The sequence below is a fragment of the Balaenoptera ricei genome, chromosome 6 (assembly GCF_028023285.1).
Source record: "Balaenoptera ricei isolate mBalRic1 chromosome 6, mBalRic1.hap2, whole genome shotgun sequence".
Classification (NCBI taxonomy): domain Eukaryota; kingdom Metazoa; phylum Chordata; class Mammalia; order Artiodactyla; family Balaenopteridae; genus Balaenoptera; species Balaenoptera ricei.
Genome location: NC_082644.1, coordinates 122,829,263 through 122,843,958, shown reverse-complemented (window position 1 = coordinate 122,843,958; position 14,696 = coordinate 122,829,263). Strand labels below are relative to the sequence as shown.

Genomic DNA, 14,696 nt, shown 5'->3' with positions numbered 1-14,696 from the left:
TCCTAAAAGTTTGATGTGGGAATAATGCTTACTAAGGATTAAGAATCAAACTGGGGAATTCCCTGGCGGTCCAGTGGTTAGGACTCCGCACTCTCACTGCCGAGGGCCCGGGTTCAATTCCTGGCTGAGGAACTAAAATCCCACAAGCCGCGCAGTGTGGCAAAAAAAAAAAAAAAAAATCAAACTGGACTTCAACAGCAACAACAAAAACTAGAAGATACTGGATCAATAACTTCAAAATTACTTGCAACCTGGAATGCCAAGTCCAGCCAAACTTATTCTTTAAGTGCAGTGGTAAAATCAAAACATTTTCAGACATGCAAGTTCCAAAAGTCTGCCTCCCAACAAACTACTGGGAAGCTACTGGAGACTGAGTTCCACCACCATGAGTGAGTGAACACACACACAGAGGGGAGCATTAGAGGCAGGGAAGGGGCCAGAATCTCCAGGATGGCAACGTGCACAGGCCCAGAAAACAAGCATCCCGTCTGGGCTGGGGTGCCTGAGGAGCACTGTGAAACCGGCTGGTGAGCTGACAGGGCTGAGTGGTAAAAACTTAAATTGAGAAACATTTTACAGAATGAAAGGTGCGGGAACATTATTCCGAGGTTCGAGGGGAATCAGGCCAATGAAAAATAAAGCAATTACTAACTCAAGGGAAGTAAAAAAGTCTGCCCAAGAAAAGAAATCCAATTGTGGTTTACCATCCAGCTCAGCACGGCACAAAAATGACCTTAACAGACTGACGAAGATTCTGATATAGATTTAACCACAACTGTGAGTTACCTAAGTGAGAGACAGAGTATGAGAGAACTGAAATCGTCATCTACCATTAGTGGAAGCCAACAGATAACGCCTAAAATTGGTGAATGAAGGCATGACAACACAAGCGTGTTATTTAGAAACATGAGGCAAAGGCTAAGAGTGGCTGCTGCCTCTCTTGAAAAGCAGGAGAGGATGGCAGCTTCTTTACTGCCTTTTAGCACTATCTGACTTTCTAAACTCTGTGCATGTACGTGCATTATTTTAAGAAACACAAAACAAGGTTAAAGAAAGAGACACGTAGTAGCCACCCTGCTAGAAAAGCACAGAATTTGCCTGGGAAGGCCCTCCTGCTGAAAGGTAACATCTTGCTGGGTCAAAACCCTTAGGTGACCCTGAACATACATTAAACCCCAGGAGCCCCCACTTACTAATCCACAAAACAGGGGATGCATTTCATTACCTCAGAAGTTCTTTCAGTGTGAAAAAGTGGTGACCTCTTTCTAGGTCAAGGAAAAGAAGAAAAAGTAAATATACAGTCAGATAAATTTCAAGTGTCCACTTTCTGGTTTAATCATCTGGCAACTGGGAAACCCTGACCCAGGAACCATTTCGCCGATTTAGTGGCAACAGATGACACCATGCCTACCCACTGTCCAGGAGGCCCCTCACCTAACGTGCACCTCCATAATAAACACTTAGGATCACGAATCTAAGCCCAGAGTTTCCATGAGCTTCAAGTGACCGCCACAGACACAGCGCAACAGTCTCTGGAGGCAGACCACCTGCACCCATCTTCTCCACCACAAGCTCCGTAACCTGGGGCCACACTGTGCCTGTTTTCCTCCTGTACAAGTGGGGATATAACAGTACCCACCTCAAAAGATCACCGTCAGGCTTTAATGAGTGAATTCACGCAGCTAAGGCACGGCTGGACACAGGTAAGGGCTTAGTAAACAGAAGCTGTCATTGCTGTTGGCTCAGTCAAGCCCTCTACTCAAGGCTGCCTGTGGAATCAGAGACATCTGGGGCGATTTGTTTATCAATTATTAATTAAAAACCTACTATGTGCCAGACACCAAACAAGCGCTAATTCTGTAACTGGCTAGGCCAAGTCATTCAATCGCTTCCAAGTCTTGTTTCCCGCATCTGCTAAATAAAAAATAACAGTACCTGCTGCACAGAGCAGAGAAAGCTAAAGGAGAGGACTTACCTAAAGGGCTTGCAGCGCCCAGGGCCCGGAAGTTGCTCAATAAACGATACCATAATCACTACACATCTTCTCTCCTACAAGTGACTTGGGGTTATCTAATTCACCTTTTCTGTTTTTCTGAGCCTAATACACTCCTTGAGTGTTGAAGGTGCTAATAAACAGTCCTTGCGTTGAATTTAGGAGCTTTCCTGCACCTTCCCAGTTTACTTACATCCACACCCCCCAAAACTGCAAGAGAAAATTAAATGTTAAAAGATTGTGCATTACCTGCATAAACATATACTACGTCTACACACTAGGTTATTGCAAAAGGGCCTTATCACACACCTTAGCTTTCTGATCTTTAGAAGTTCCCGCAGTTATTACACATGGAGTAATTTCACAGAAAAACTGCTAGATCATCACTTTTTTCCAAACTGGTCCCTCGTGTCAGCCCGGAGAGCGCACTGTTTCTGCACTTCCCCGGGCACACCGCCTCCCGCCTGCTTCTCCCTTCTGCGGGAAGCTAGTGGCCCATCTCACAAGAGTTTGCTTTCTCTGCTGCTACAAGCAAGGGAAAAACTATCCTTGAGAACGAGCAAAGGGGAGGCCAGGAACATTAACAAAAGCATGGGAACTTTTTACATCCAAAGCCCGCGTGAGCGGTTTGCCTGGAAATCAACCGAAGTCGTGCATTCCTGCTCCTGACAGCCACCGGGGCTGGCAGCATTGTCCGGGGAGAAGCGCGCCGGCCCGGCCAACTTTTCCTTCAAGACCGAGCCATCCTCTTCGGAACAAAGTGAAAGGTCAGCGGGCGCAAGAGCGGCGCCGGGAGCGCACAGCCTCGCCTCGCTCGCGCCGCCAACTTGGCCGGCTCGCCCCACTTTCCCTTTTGTCCTCCGCCCCTTCCGCGGGGCTCCCGGCCGCGGCCCGGGGGCGGGGGGCGGGGGGCGGGGGGCGCCGGCGGGGCGGGCGGGGCGGGCGGCGGCTCTCCTCGCCCGCGCCCCCGCCTCGCCCGCGCCTCACCCGCGCCCTCACCTCGCCCGCCAGCCCGCACAAAGCGCGCCCCGCGCAGCGCGGCCCGGACGCCCGGCCACCTCGGCCCGGCCTCGGCCTGAGGCGCGGCGGCGGCGGCGGCGGCGGGGAGGCGCCGGCCAGCCCGCCCCCCGCCCGCTCGCGCCCCCGCCCGCGCGCCCGCCCCGCCCGGCCCGCCGGCCCGCGCCTGCCCCCGCCCCCACGCCCGCGCCCGTGCCCGCGCCCGCCGCCGGCCCGCTCCTCACCTCAGCATCGGCGGCGGCCATGGCCCGGGCCCGCAGCGTGGCCCCGCCCCTCCCGCGCGCCATCGCCCCGCCCGCGCCTCGCGGCCCAGGGCGGGGCGGGGCCGGTCGCGCGCGTCTGCGCCTGCGCCCGCCCCCGCGCCTGCGCGCTGCAGCCCGAGAGCGGCGTCCGCGGCGCGGGCCTGCCCCGGCCGGAACCGGAGCGCGACAGCCGGCCGCGGGGGTGGGGCCGGGCGCAGCGGGCTTCCGGGGTCGGCGCGGCGCCGGACGTCGTCCTCCCGTAGTCTTCCAGTTTGCACTATATTCTCTCTCTCTGCGTAGGCACTGTAGCGGGCCGGCCGGGGTGGGGAAGGACCCCTGACCTCTAACCCCGGACACACATCGATTTCGTCTGCCTTCACAGAAGGCGGACTTGGACTTGCGTTCTAGGGCGGTGCCCGGGTGGGGCTTGTGCCCGGTTGGGAGGGGTGCCCCAGTTGCGGCTGCATCCGGTTAGGGAGAATGGCCCAGCTCGGGGGTGGGGGTGCTTCGGTTATGAGGTGTGCCTGGCGGGGTCCTGACTGAGAAAGCTGCCCTGAGGCGGGAGGGGGGATGTTCCTTTGGGGAGGGTTGCCTGCGTTGGCGGTGCTCCAGTTGGGGGAGGTGCCCCAGTTAGAGTGACTGCCCCAACGCTGGGGTGCTCTGCTGGGAGCATGTCCGGACTGTCGGGGAGGATGCCCTGATTAGGGAAGTTGCCCCGCTAAGAGGCTGTGCCCTGGCTGGGGACAGTGTCCTGGGTGGGAAGTGTGGGTCGGGTGGGGAATGTCCAAGGCGGAGGATTGTCCCTGTTGGGGGGGGGGGGGCGCTGCGCTCTGGTTAGGGAAGATGCCAGGCTTGCCGGGGGTGGGATGCTCCAGTTAGGAGGTGGCCCCAGTTGGGCAGCCTCTTGGGTCACCCCAACCTCCTGCAAGCCCCCCAGTTATGCACAGGGCGAGACCTTTCCTGCATATCAAGCAGCCTTCACTGAACAGCACCACGTAGACTGGCTTAGGCCGCCCACTCCCCATAGCCAGACGTGTTTCTGCCATCCCCTGGCAGTTGAGAAAAGAAGCATAGACTGAAATTGGGGTTCTCTGGCCAGTCTTCACAACAGGAACTGGGGAGGCCCTGAGTCAAAAGGTAATCTGGGCCTCACTCCTGTGAGGGTTCAATCTCGTGGAACATGAGACTCCAGGAAAATTCCAGTAAGTGCACTGACGGTGCACTCAGCTGCAGAGGAGGCAGTGGACGATCCTAAGTACCAAGGAAGCCTTCCCAGGTTTGGGGGGACAGCCTGAGTCAGCTCCTGACAGGCCGGGAACCCCAAGCTCTGGAGCCTCAGTTTGGGAGGCTCAGGAGCGGTCTTCCTCCACAGCCTGCACAGCTCCACCAGCTTTCACCCGCACCTGCTTCTCTGGCACCATCCTTTCTCTCTCAACTCCTGCCTTGGGCCCTAGTCTGCCCCTTCTCTGAAACACTTTTATCTCAGGTATCTGTGTGGCTCACTTCTTGACAATCCTTGGGTCTTAAATACCACCTCTTCAGGGAAATGTCCCCTTGCCCCTATTTAAAAACAATACTGCACCCCAAAACTTCCTTGCTTTCTTTTACTGCATAGCATCCCGTTGCCATATTGTCTGTCTGCCCCACTAGAATGTAAGTCCAAAAGGTAAGGGATTTTTGTTTTGTGTGCCCTAGTACCTAGAACAATGTTTGGCATGCAGGAGACAAAATATTTGTTGAAGGAATAGATGTTAAGATGTGAAAAAAAGTCCTTCATTAGGCAAAGACCGACTGTAAATGAATCTGTCAGAAGTAGGTGATGTTCCCATTCTGCACCATCAGCCCGACCCACCCTATGCTGGTATTATCGCCGACCAATGACGTTAGGTGCTCTTCTCGGCACATAACGTGTTACGTGTTGACTCAGTGACCATCAGGTCAGTCCTGGGAGGTGGACGTCGTTTTCATCCACATTCTGTAAGTAAGCAAACCAAAGCAGGGGAGTGCCTTCAAGGCCACACAACTGTCGGGAGGCAGAGATGGGATTTGAAACAGGCAGAGTCTCAACCATGAGGCTACAGCTTCAAGTAGACGTTTCACAGGTTATCCTGCTTGTGGCATGCTTTGTGTTTTTGTCCAATATTCATCCTCTCCTTGTCCCACAAATGGTAAAGTTTTAGGGTACATGGTTGCCTGTACATTTCCAACTGTAAAGGGTGGCCAGTGGGATGTGTGCAAAAGTGATACAATTTACTTCTCAGCCTGTCCCAAAAAAAGTTGGAGGTTCAAGACCAGTAACCTGGGTGATGGTGAAAATTGCAACAGCCATCCTGGACCCAGGGGTGGAAACCTCGAATTGACTTGAGAGTTACAGCTATGCCACCTCTGGACTGTTAAATGTACAAGAAATAAACTTCTATCATGTGGGACAGGGCGCTCGACCCGTCTCCTCATAGTCCTATGAACTCATTATAGATTACGGTAACTGACACACGTAGCCAGGGTCCACCCTTCACCATACGGCAGGGCTGGAATTTGAACCCAGAATTTGAACCCGAAGTCTTATCTTAACGCCACCTCCAAGGTTTCCCAAAGCACGCCAGGATCCCGGCCCCGCAGGGCGTTTACCGGCCCTCTGGAACGTCTGCAGAATGCCTCTTCGGGAAACGCTGCTTTCCCGTACCCTTTTTATTTGCTCCTGGGTTCCTTGTGTCATAGACAACAGTCCTTTGAATTGTAGACCTCGGGAGCGGCTTGTGTGTTCGCACTTGGGTGGGAATCAAGAAGCAGCATCCCTCAGAGCCAGACGTGGCAGTGGTGACGGCAGGGGCAGGAGACTTGAGGCCAAGGGTAAAGGACCTGGGGAAGCCTGCTCCCTCACCCCGACCGGATTTCGTCTGGCACACGAAGTCTAAACTGGCCTGGAGTGGTGGATGCCAGACGGCTAGCCCAAGGTGTGTGCTAACAAAATGGAACAGCGGTGGTCTTCTCCCCCTGTCACAAGGCCACTTAAGTTGATGCTGAGGCTCCAGACACGCAAGCCCGCCTCCGAGGGCAAATCCTGTAGCAGAACCGGGAGGCCAAGCGCCTACCCCGGCCCTGGTTAACCGCCACGGGCGGTTCCCAAAGCTGGTTCTGCTCCCTGCCCGGATCGCTCCCCCACCCACCTTCCGGCCCAAGACGCCCGGAAGGAGGAGGGACCCAGAGCGGAAGTGGGGGGGGGGGGGGGAAACGACGACAAGGGGCGGGGCCGAGGAGAGGGGCGTGTCCCGAGGGGAGGGGAGGGGCCGGTGAGGGGCGTGCCCCCCAGGGAGAGGCGGGGCTGAACGGGGCGTGCTCCGCAGGGGGCGTATCCTGCATGGATGGGCTAGGCTAAGAGGGGCGTGTCCCACGGGGAGAGGAGGGGCTGTGCCCTATAGGGAGGGGCGAGCCCCGCAGGGAGGGGAGGGGCTGAGGAGAAGCCCGGGGGCTGGGCACACCCACTACCGGAACACGCGCACACACCGGCAGAGGAGGGCGCCCCACAGGTCACTGTGCCCAGCTCTACAAATGAAGCGTTTTATTTACACCAAGTCTCTCTAGGCCCCAACCCCCGGGGAGAGGCCGACTACAGGGGGGCTGCAGAGGCTGGTCAGGGCAGAGGCTGGTCCGGAGGCAGAGGCCGCAAGGAACGGCGGGCAGCGGCGGGTCCTGAGTGGGCCGGGCCAGGCCGGGAGCGAAGGCACGAGGCCCTGGGAGCCTAGTCCCAGGGCATAGGTCCGTCCGTCCGGAGAAGGCAACATGGGGTCAGCTCCCTGGGGTCAGGCCAGGGTCCACACCACCACAGCTCTGCTCATAGGATGGCGGGGCCTCTGCAGGGAGAAAGCCAGGTCTGCATGGGGCCCGTGTCTCCCCCTCCCTGCCAGGCCCCAGGCCCCCACTCACCATAGGGGTAGCCCCACGAGCTATACTCAGGGGGGAGGATCAAGGTACTGGTCGTGGGCACCGGCCCTCCAGAACCCTCTGCAAAGTAGGGCACGGTGGCACCTGTGGAGATGCACAAGGGAGGGGGCAACGGGTGGGGGGCAGGGCTGCCATCCTGAGGATGGGGTTCAGGGGCGCCAGGCACAGAGCCGAGGGCTGCAGGCGGCTGCTGCTGCTGTGAGTGGCTCTTGGTGGAGAGGGAGACAGGGTCCGAGAAAAAGTGGGGGCCACCAGCCACAGCCTCCGCCTCCTCCTGGGGTGGCGCTGAGGGCACCACCAGGCCTTGGCCTGGCTGGGGGCTCAGTGGGACATGGTTCACAGCGATGTTGCCGATGAAGACCGGGAGCGTCACGATGGCTTCCGGCGTCTTCAGGGAGACCTGGGGAGGTTGTGCGAGTGAGGAGCCAGGCCACCGGCCCCTCCTCCCACCCCACCCCTGTATCCCTACCACCTGCAGGTAGTAATCCACGTGGATGAGGCTGCAGCCCGGCAGGGCAGACTGGGGCAGGGCAGGCACCAGGATCTGCTCTTGCCACTGAGCCCGCCTCCAGGCCTTGACGCCGGCCCCCTCCACCTCGGCGATGGTCCGCACGTCATAAATCCAGCGCTTGGCCTTGTAGGACACTTTCTGGGGAAGGGCCAGCCTGTGAGCCTGGGCAGGCCAGCCACCTACCCCTCCTCTGCCCCATGGGGACAGGGCCCAGCAGGCGAGGGGACTCTGACCTGCAGCAGACTGGCCACCACAGGGCTGGTGTCCTTGCCTGACTGGTTCTCAATGTCAGCCTGCAGCCGCAGCACCTGCCCCACCACGTAGCCTCGGAGGTCGGTGCTGGCGGTGAGGACTACGCTGCCTGTCTTCACCAGCTTGTAGGAGAACTTCTTGGTGGTGGAGGCCACATTGGGTTGCTTGGGAGGAGAACAGGGAGGGGGTTTGGCAAGTGTGGGCAGGCGGGATCCTCGGGGTCAGCTCAGGACAGAGAGGCCGCTGCTCTTCCAGACCCTGGCCGCCTCACCTGTGCTGGGGACAGGGCGTCAGGCAAGGGTGGGCCCACCCAGGAGGCCACTGCCCCAGGCTCACCTCGATGTCTGGGATGCTATTCAGGTTCAGGGGGCTCAAGATGTAGAACACGCAGCTGCACTGGTGATCCTTGGAAAAACGTGGTGTGTCGATGGTGGCCCGTACCTGGTGCACAATCTTCCCAAAAGGGCCCTCAAAGGACGTGGGAGCTGTGGCTGGAGAGAAAGCAGGGACTGGCACCCGACTGCCCCCCACCCCACCTCCCACCCACCCTCGCCAACTGTCACCACCTGGCCTGGCCAGGCTGGGCTCTCACCAGGAAGCAGGAACTGGAAGGGGAAGCTGTGCTCTCCAGCAGGCAGGCTCCCTGCAGAGACAGAAGGGAGGTAGGGGCGAGGGGACAAGGTGACCTCACAAGGCCCAGGACAGAAGCAGGCCCTGCAGCCAACCAGCTCACACTGCATCTGGCTGCTGGGCTCCCAGCCTCTGTCTCCAGCACCTCAGCAGCACAGGGCTGTGGCCTGGGCACAGGATGGGGGATGAGAGCTTGGCTTGAACAGGAGAGGGGGCAGAGCTGTTCCGGGGGCCGGAGCCCATCCAAATCCAGGAGAAGTTGGCCCTCTTCAGCCAACCAGCCCCCATCAGGCAATGCCCTGTGCCTGCCAGGGAGAGAAATCCAGCAAGGTACACAGTCCTGGGAGAGGGTGGGCTAGCACGGGGATGCCAGAGGCGGATGGGGAAGTCAGGTGGACAGACAGACCCCACTCTCAGTGGGATGAGGTGAGGGACGGGTTCCCAGACTCACCCTTGTCGGCCAGGGACAGAGCGCTGTTGAAGTAGCCTTCCTCCACCACCCACGCTGTGTCATTGGCCTTGTTGGAGACCTTGCAGGACCCCGTGCAGGTCACCCGGATAGCTGCAAGGGGGGGACAGCATGAGCCCCAACCAGGCTGGCCTGGGCCCCTCCCTAGCCCCAGCACAGGGATTCAGGCAGGACCGGCAGCACCCAGGACCGCCCAGCTAGGTCCTGGGAAGGCCAGCACATGGCCTGCTACCCTCCAGAGGACACCTCCTGTCCGTGCCACATCTTCAGGTGCTCTCAGCGAGCCAGGGTGGCGAGGCACAGAGTTCCACCTGTCATGCCGTCCAGAACGTGAAGGCCCCGATGGTCACCCAGATGACCCCTGGGCAAACCCCCATCCCCAGCCCCCACCCAACCAAACCTGTGAAAACCCAGCTCCCTACAAGGGATGCTTGGGAAACCCTAGGTGAACAGAGGCCTTTGGGGCAGCTGACCTCCGACCCCACCTTCCTGCTGCCTCTCAGGCAAGTCAGTTAGGCTGGGAGGCACCCCTTCAGGCTCCAGGAAGCTACCTATTAGCCCTCATGCTGCAGGAATGTGGTCAGACCCGCCTGAGCAGATAAGGAACCCAACAGTCTGGCACACCAGAGGGTGGGGACACCTTGGCTTCCTGGGCCAGTACTGCCCAGGAGCGCTGATTTCTGCATCAAGATGGCTTGGTCCTCCCCCCACTCCCCAGGGGAAGCACGCACACCAGGAACCAGGCAGCAGGGTTGCTGCCGCCTTCCGTCCTGTGATCAGGAACTCAAATTCCTCCGTCCAGAGCCCACTGTGGTCAGAAGGCCATGGCTGGACCAGGCCCAGCAGAGGCTGGTCACCAGAGGGGACACCACGGCTGGAGACCCAAACAGGGCAGGGGGTGGGACCTCAGTGACAGGTAGCCCTGTGGCTCCCTCCATTCCTTCCTCTCCCTGCAGGGCTGAGTCAAGGCCAAAGACTTTAGCCTGCCTGCCCAGCTGCCCATCCTCCCCTGACCTGATGGACCGGTGACGGGAAGGTAACTCGGAATTTGACACCCTCCTGACAGAGCCATCAGGCAGGAAGAATGCAGTGTCTCAAGTGCCCAGGGCTGGGGACAGCCACACCAGGTCTGTCTGTGGTCTCCCCACGCAGGCCCCACCTTGCTGATGCAGGCCTCCTGTTGGTCCCACAGTGCACTGGGCTGCCCTCCACGAACACGTGACTCGGCCTCCGCCCCATCGGCACTGCCAGTGACCGGCCCTCAGCCTCCGTGCCAGCCCAGCCTCACCACCCGGACCTCGGCCCTAATTTCTAATCCACGCTCCACCCGTCATCCCCTCCTAGGGCCAAACCTGGAACAGTTCCCACCCTGGAGGTTTGGGACACCAGCAGTGCTCCTACAGACCAACACATCCCAAAAGAGGCACGGCATGGAACGAGCAGAGAAGGGGAAGCCTGACTGTAAAGTAACTAGAAGACGTCCTGGTGGATTGCAGGCGTCACACTGCTGGAAACATTCCTCGTGGAGAGGGTGCGTCCCCCCTTGAATCCGGCTGCCCTGGGAATGCTGGGAACAACGGAGTGTGCTGGAAGGGGTGCAATGGTCCCCAGACTGGCCCAGTGACAGCTGAGCACTGTCAAGTGACCCCAGTGGATGGGACACAGAGCTGAAGAATCACCCTGCCGAGCTCTGCCCAAAATCCTAACCCACAACAGCCCAAGTTATAATAAAATGGTTGCTTTAAACAACTTAGTTTAGGCATGATTTGTTTACTTAGAGGTGACTTTCACACAGCAGCAGATAAAGGAATAGCTGTCTAACCTCACTAGAACTCACGGAAACTCATATGACTTACCATTTAACCCATCAGATTGGCAAATATAACATTCTGATACGTGTCGTAGAGAAAGTAGAAAAACAGACACTTGCTTATAGCAATCAACCTGTCGGCTGATACGACGGAGGCCCTGGAGAAGGAGCAGGCAGATCTGCTGTAATTTTACACACGCGTTCCAGGGATCCAGCAGTTCCCCTTAGAATCTCACCCTGTTCACCCTGTTCAACCCTGCTCCTAATAGCGAACAATCTAGGCATAGCCTACGTGTCCAAAAGCAGGGCGGCTGAAACGGGCACACACTCAGCCAGGACCCAGCCACACAATTAAGGTGAACAAGTCAGGGTGGCACCTGGCCCCAGAAAAACAAACCGGCCCTTGGTTGTTCCAGGCAGGCTCGAACTCTGTGAACTTCCCAACGACTGTGCCAGGGCCCCCTCTGCACACATGCTGTAAGGCCCCCTTCAGGGACCCTGCCTGGATGAGCAGCCTCCAACCACCGACTGGAAACAAACTCCCATTCCTGTCCAATCTCTCCTCCGCAGGGGAATAATGGAGGCGCAGGGGGAATTGGAGGTTTGGGGCTGCTCCGGTTCTCTAAGGAGAATCATCATGCGGATCCTGTGCCAGAGTGTCTTCTGGAACTTTCCTCTTGAGCCAGCACTCTCACCTGTCCAGCAGCCCTCCTCCTATGTACCACCTGCAGTCTGAACATGAAGACTTCTGCTTGCTCCCCCTCTGGTCCCAAAGGTCTGTCCCAGCCTCCATCAGCTCCCTCAAACCTGGGTCAGCCCAGCCTCTGCCACATCCTTTCACTGCAGCTCTGGCCTGCAAGCCACTTCCCTCTGTCCTGTTTCCAAATCTGTAACACGAGAGGAATGACAACGCCCACCTCCCAGGGTTGCTCTGAGGACTGATGGATTGGTCCTTGGGAAGTGGGAATGGCATCTGGCCCACGGTTAGAGCCCAGGGAGCCGGCAGAGCTGGGAGCTGGCTGCTACTGTCGTCCGGGCACCACCCTCCCTCGTCGCCCACCTCGAGAGCAGACCGCAGGGCAGCCCCGCCTGACCGGCAGCCCCGCCTGACCCCCAGCCTCCGGCTGGGCTGGACCCAGTCTCCAGGAAAACAGCTCCTTCTCCAGCTTTCTTCCACATCAGCTCCCAAGGCAGCCGGCGTCCCCAAGGCTGAGTGCAGACCATCACTGACACTCAGTCAAGTGTTTAGAGGCCTGCTGGCCCCTACCCTCCATGTCCTCCTGGGGGCCCCCCTATTGCATCAGTGGCTGGTAACAGGAGCTCAACAAGTGTCTTTTGAGGGAAAGGAAAAACAAGAACCATGGTCTTTCCTCTCTCACACCCCGGCAGGGCCGGAGGCCTACAGAGGCCCCAGCACCAGCATCCCCCCTACCCCTGGGGGGCAGCCTGAAAATAATACCCTCTCTGGCGCGAGGCCAGTGGTTGCTGGACTCTCCAGCCTGTGACCTGACCTGCTCCTCCCCGCCTCAGGGCTCTTACAGTCAGGGACTCCCTCAGCCTCCTGGTGCCCAGCTGTCCATTTACCCACATCCTACCCACCACGTGGAGGCTGCAGGGCTCTAACCAGCCCAGGTTAGTCACGCGCAGCTCAGGCCACCCCTTCACTGTGGTCAACAACAGCCTGTTCGCCCTGAGCCCCAGCTACAGGGGGTGACAGGGCAGCGAGCCAGGAGGAGAGCTCTGAGTGGGATCTCTCTGGTGTCCGTCTGTCCTCCAGCCACGGCCCACCCCTCCTTCCTGTGCCCTGCCAGCCGCACTCACCTCTCACTTGTGCCCCAGAGCAGAGCTGCACTGTCCCCCCGGTGTCCCTGCCACAAGCACACCTACCCCCACCCAACCCCAAACTCCAACTGGGGAGACAGGAAAGAGGCGACACGTTACGGAGATGGGCGGTGTCACCGGTCCGGGACGGAGGAGGCAGCTGCCCAGAGAGAACGGCGGCTCTGCATCCTCAGCGGGCACCCCAAGCGCTGAACGGTCAACCACACGGGGGCCTGGAAGGTCAAGGCCCAGAGGGAAGCCCGGCAGCTGTGGGTCTGGCCAAGCACCCCAAGGTAGAGAAGCGCCCCAGGACGGACACACCACACAACCTCACACTCAGAGCCGGGGTCAGGAGAGAGACCCCGCCCAGGCTGCGGTTCGCCCACGGCCCAGAGAGACCAGGTGTGATGTCCCCCGCAGGGCCCGGTTCACACCTCAGGCAGCAGAGGAGGCCAGCGCCGGCAGGGAGCCCTAGCTAGGGGCGCCGCAGCAACCGGATCCCCGGTCTCAAAGTCCCAGATGTCTGCGCCAGCAGAGGGACCGGCGAGGAGGGCTCAGGTTCGGCTCCCAGATGCCCGCTACGGCGGGGGCCTACGGCACGCAGCGATTAGCAAGATCCTCCCAGCCCTTAGGGACTAGCCTCGGGCTGGGTGTAATCAGTGCCCTGCAGTCCCCCCCGGGGACCTGCACACTCGGCGGGGCTGCCTGGGTGTATGGGAGAGAAAGCCCAGCGCGGGCCGGGCTCCAGGTGAGGGCCCAGCAGCTGCGGGGCGCAGCGGACCGGACACCCGACAGGGAAGGTCAGAGGCGTCGCGGGTCCAGGTCAGAGTGGCCTTCGGCGAAGTAGACAGGCTCGAAGCCCGGGCCCCGAGTCTGGACGGCCCTTGGCGGAGAGGACAGGAAGGGCAGATGCGGAAGGACTGGGCCACCCGGGCCTCCCTGCTCCGCCCCGACCGCCGCCGGCCTCCCACCCCCGCGGTCCGCCACCCGGCCGGCCGCCCCGCGGCGCTCCCCGCAGCCGGACGCGCGCCCCCGGCCTCGCGGGTCCCGGGCCCAGCGGCCGCGCGCCGCTTCGGAGCCCCGCCCGGCCCGCCGCAGGTGCGGCCCTTCCCGGACCCCGCGCCCACCTCGGAAGGGCAGCGGCGCCGCCAGGCGCACGCGCACGGCCCCCGCCAGCGGCTCCCCCGGGCTGTAGACGACGCGGCCGTGGCTCAGGCGGACCTCGAAGAGCTGCACCCGTCCCATGCCGCGGCCCTGCGGGGCGGCCGCGCGCTGCCACCCCCGCCGCTGCCGCCGCCACTGCCGCCGCGCGCCCAGCCCCGCCCTCGCTGCCCCGCCCCCGCCCCCGCCTCGCCCGGCCCCCTGCTCCCCCCGCCCCCCATCCCTCTCCGCTCCTGTCCCCGCCCCTTCCCGCCCCCCTCGGCCCCCCAGCTCCCCACGCTGGCTCCTGCCCGCCCCCCAGCCCCGCCTCGGTCCGTCCCCCCAGCCCGCCTTTCCCCGCCCCGCCCCGGCCCGCAGGGTGGAGCTCGGGCTCAGCCCGCGGGAACCCGGCGCACCTGCGCCCCCTGCTGCCTCACCTGTGGAGGGGGCGGGCCGGGCCGACGCCCCCTCCCAGGCTCCGCCCCGGGGTCGCCAACGTGCCGCGTCTCCACACTGAGGGAAGTCTCCAGGCTGGGCCTGTGTCGGGGCGGGGAGCGCTTGGCCTGCGGCAGCGGGAGGGACAGGTGAGGGGTGGGGCTCGATACCCAGGGGCGGATTCGAGGGCAAATCCGGGAGTCTAGGAGAGAGAAGGCCGTGCTTGGCTTAGAGAAGGTGCTGGGCGCCTACTGGCAGGTTAAATGTGGGGTTGCTTGAAGGAGGGCGTCAAGGTGAGGCCAGGTTTTTGTCCAGAACAGCTGGGCGAATGGGGTGGCATTTTTTTGATGGAGACGACCGGCCTAGATACAAGTTGTTTGGGGGGTGGGGAAGGGGAGAAATGGTGACTGGCAGAGTCAGAGGTGCCTGTTAGG

At 60.4% G+C, this 14,696-nt stretch overlaps 2 protein-coding genes across 7 annotated transcripts in view; both read right to left on the bottom strand.

Moving 5' to 3' along the window:
- The window catches only part of EHMT1 (euchromatic histone lysine methyltransferase 1), a 152,797-nt gene extending 149,507 nt beyond the window's left edge, over positions 1-3,290 (bottom strand). For 3 of the 5 annotated variants that reach the window (XM_059926158.1, XM_059926162.1, XM_059926163.1), the window contains exon 1: positions 3,235-3,290. In XM_059926158.1, coding sequence (XP_059782141.1) covers positions 3,235-3,255 — 21 coding nt within the window. In that variant the 5' untranslated portion in view covers positions 3,256-3,290. The remainder of the gene's footprint in view (positions 1-3,234) is intronic. The other 2 variants (XM_059926164.1, XM_059926159.1) reach the window with 1 other exon arrangement.
- A 3,506-nt stretch (positions 3,291-6,796) lies between these two features.
- ARRDC1 (arrestin domain containing 1) lies at positions 6,797-13,984 on the bottom strand. Of its 2 annotated transcripts, XM_059926170.1 has the most exons (8): positions 13,815-13,984; positions 9,039-9,149; positions 8,550-8,600; positions 8,294-8,448; positions 7,939-8,121; positions 7,667-7,843; positions 7,177-7,594; positions 6,797-7,103 (listed from the first exon to the last, which is right to left on the bottom strand). In XM_059926170.1, the coding sequence occupies exons 1-8, from the start codon at positions 13,930-13,932 to the stop codon at positions 7,039-7,041; spliced, it is 1,278 nt and encodes a 425-aa protein (XP_059782153.1). In that variant the 5' UTR covers positions 13,933-13,984; the 3' UTR covers positions 6,797-7,038. The 2 variants fall into 2 exon arrangements, with proteins under 2 accessions (XP_059782153.1, XP_059782151.1); XM_059926168.1 differs by having other exon boundaries at positions 6,797-7,594.
- Positions 13,985-14,696: the final 712 nt, after the last annotated feature.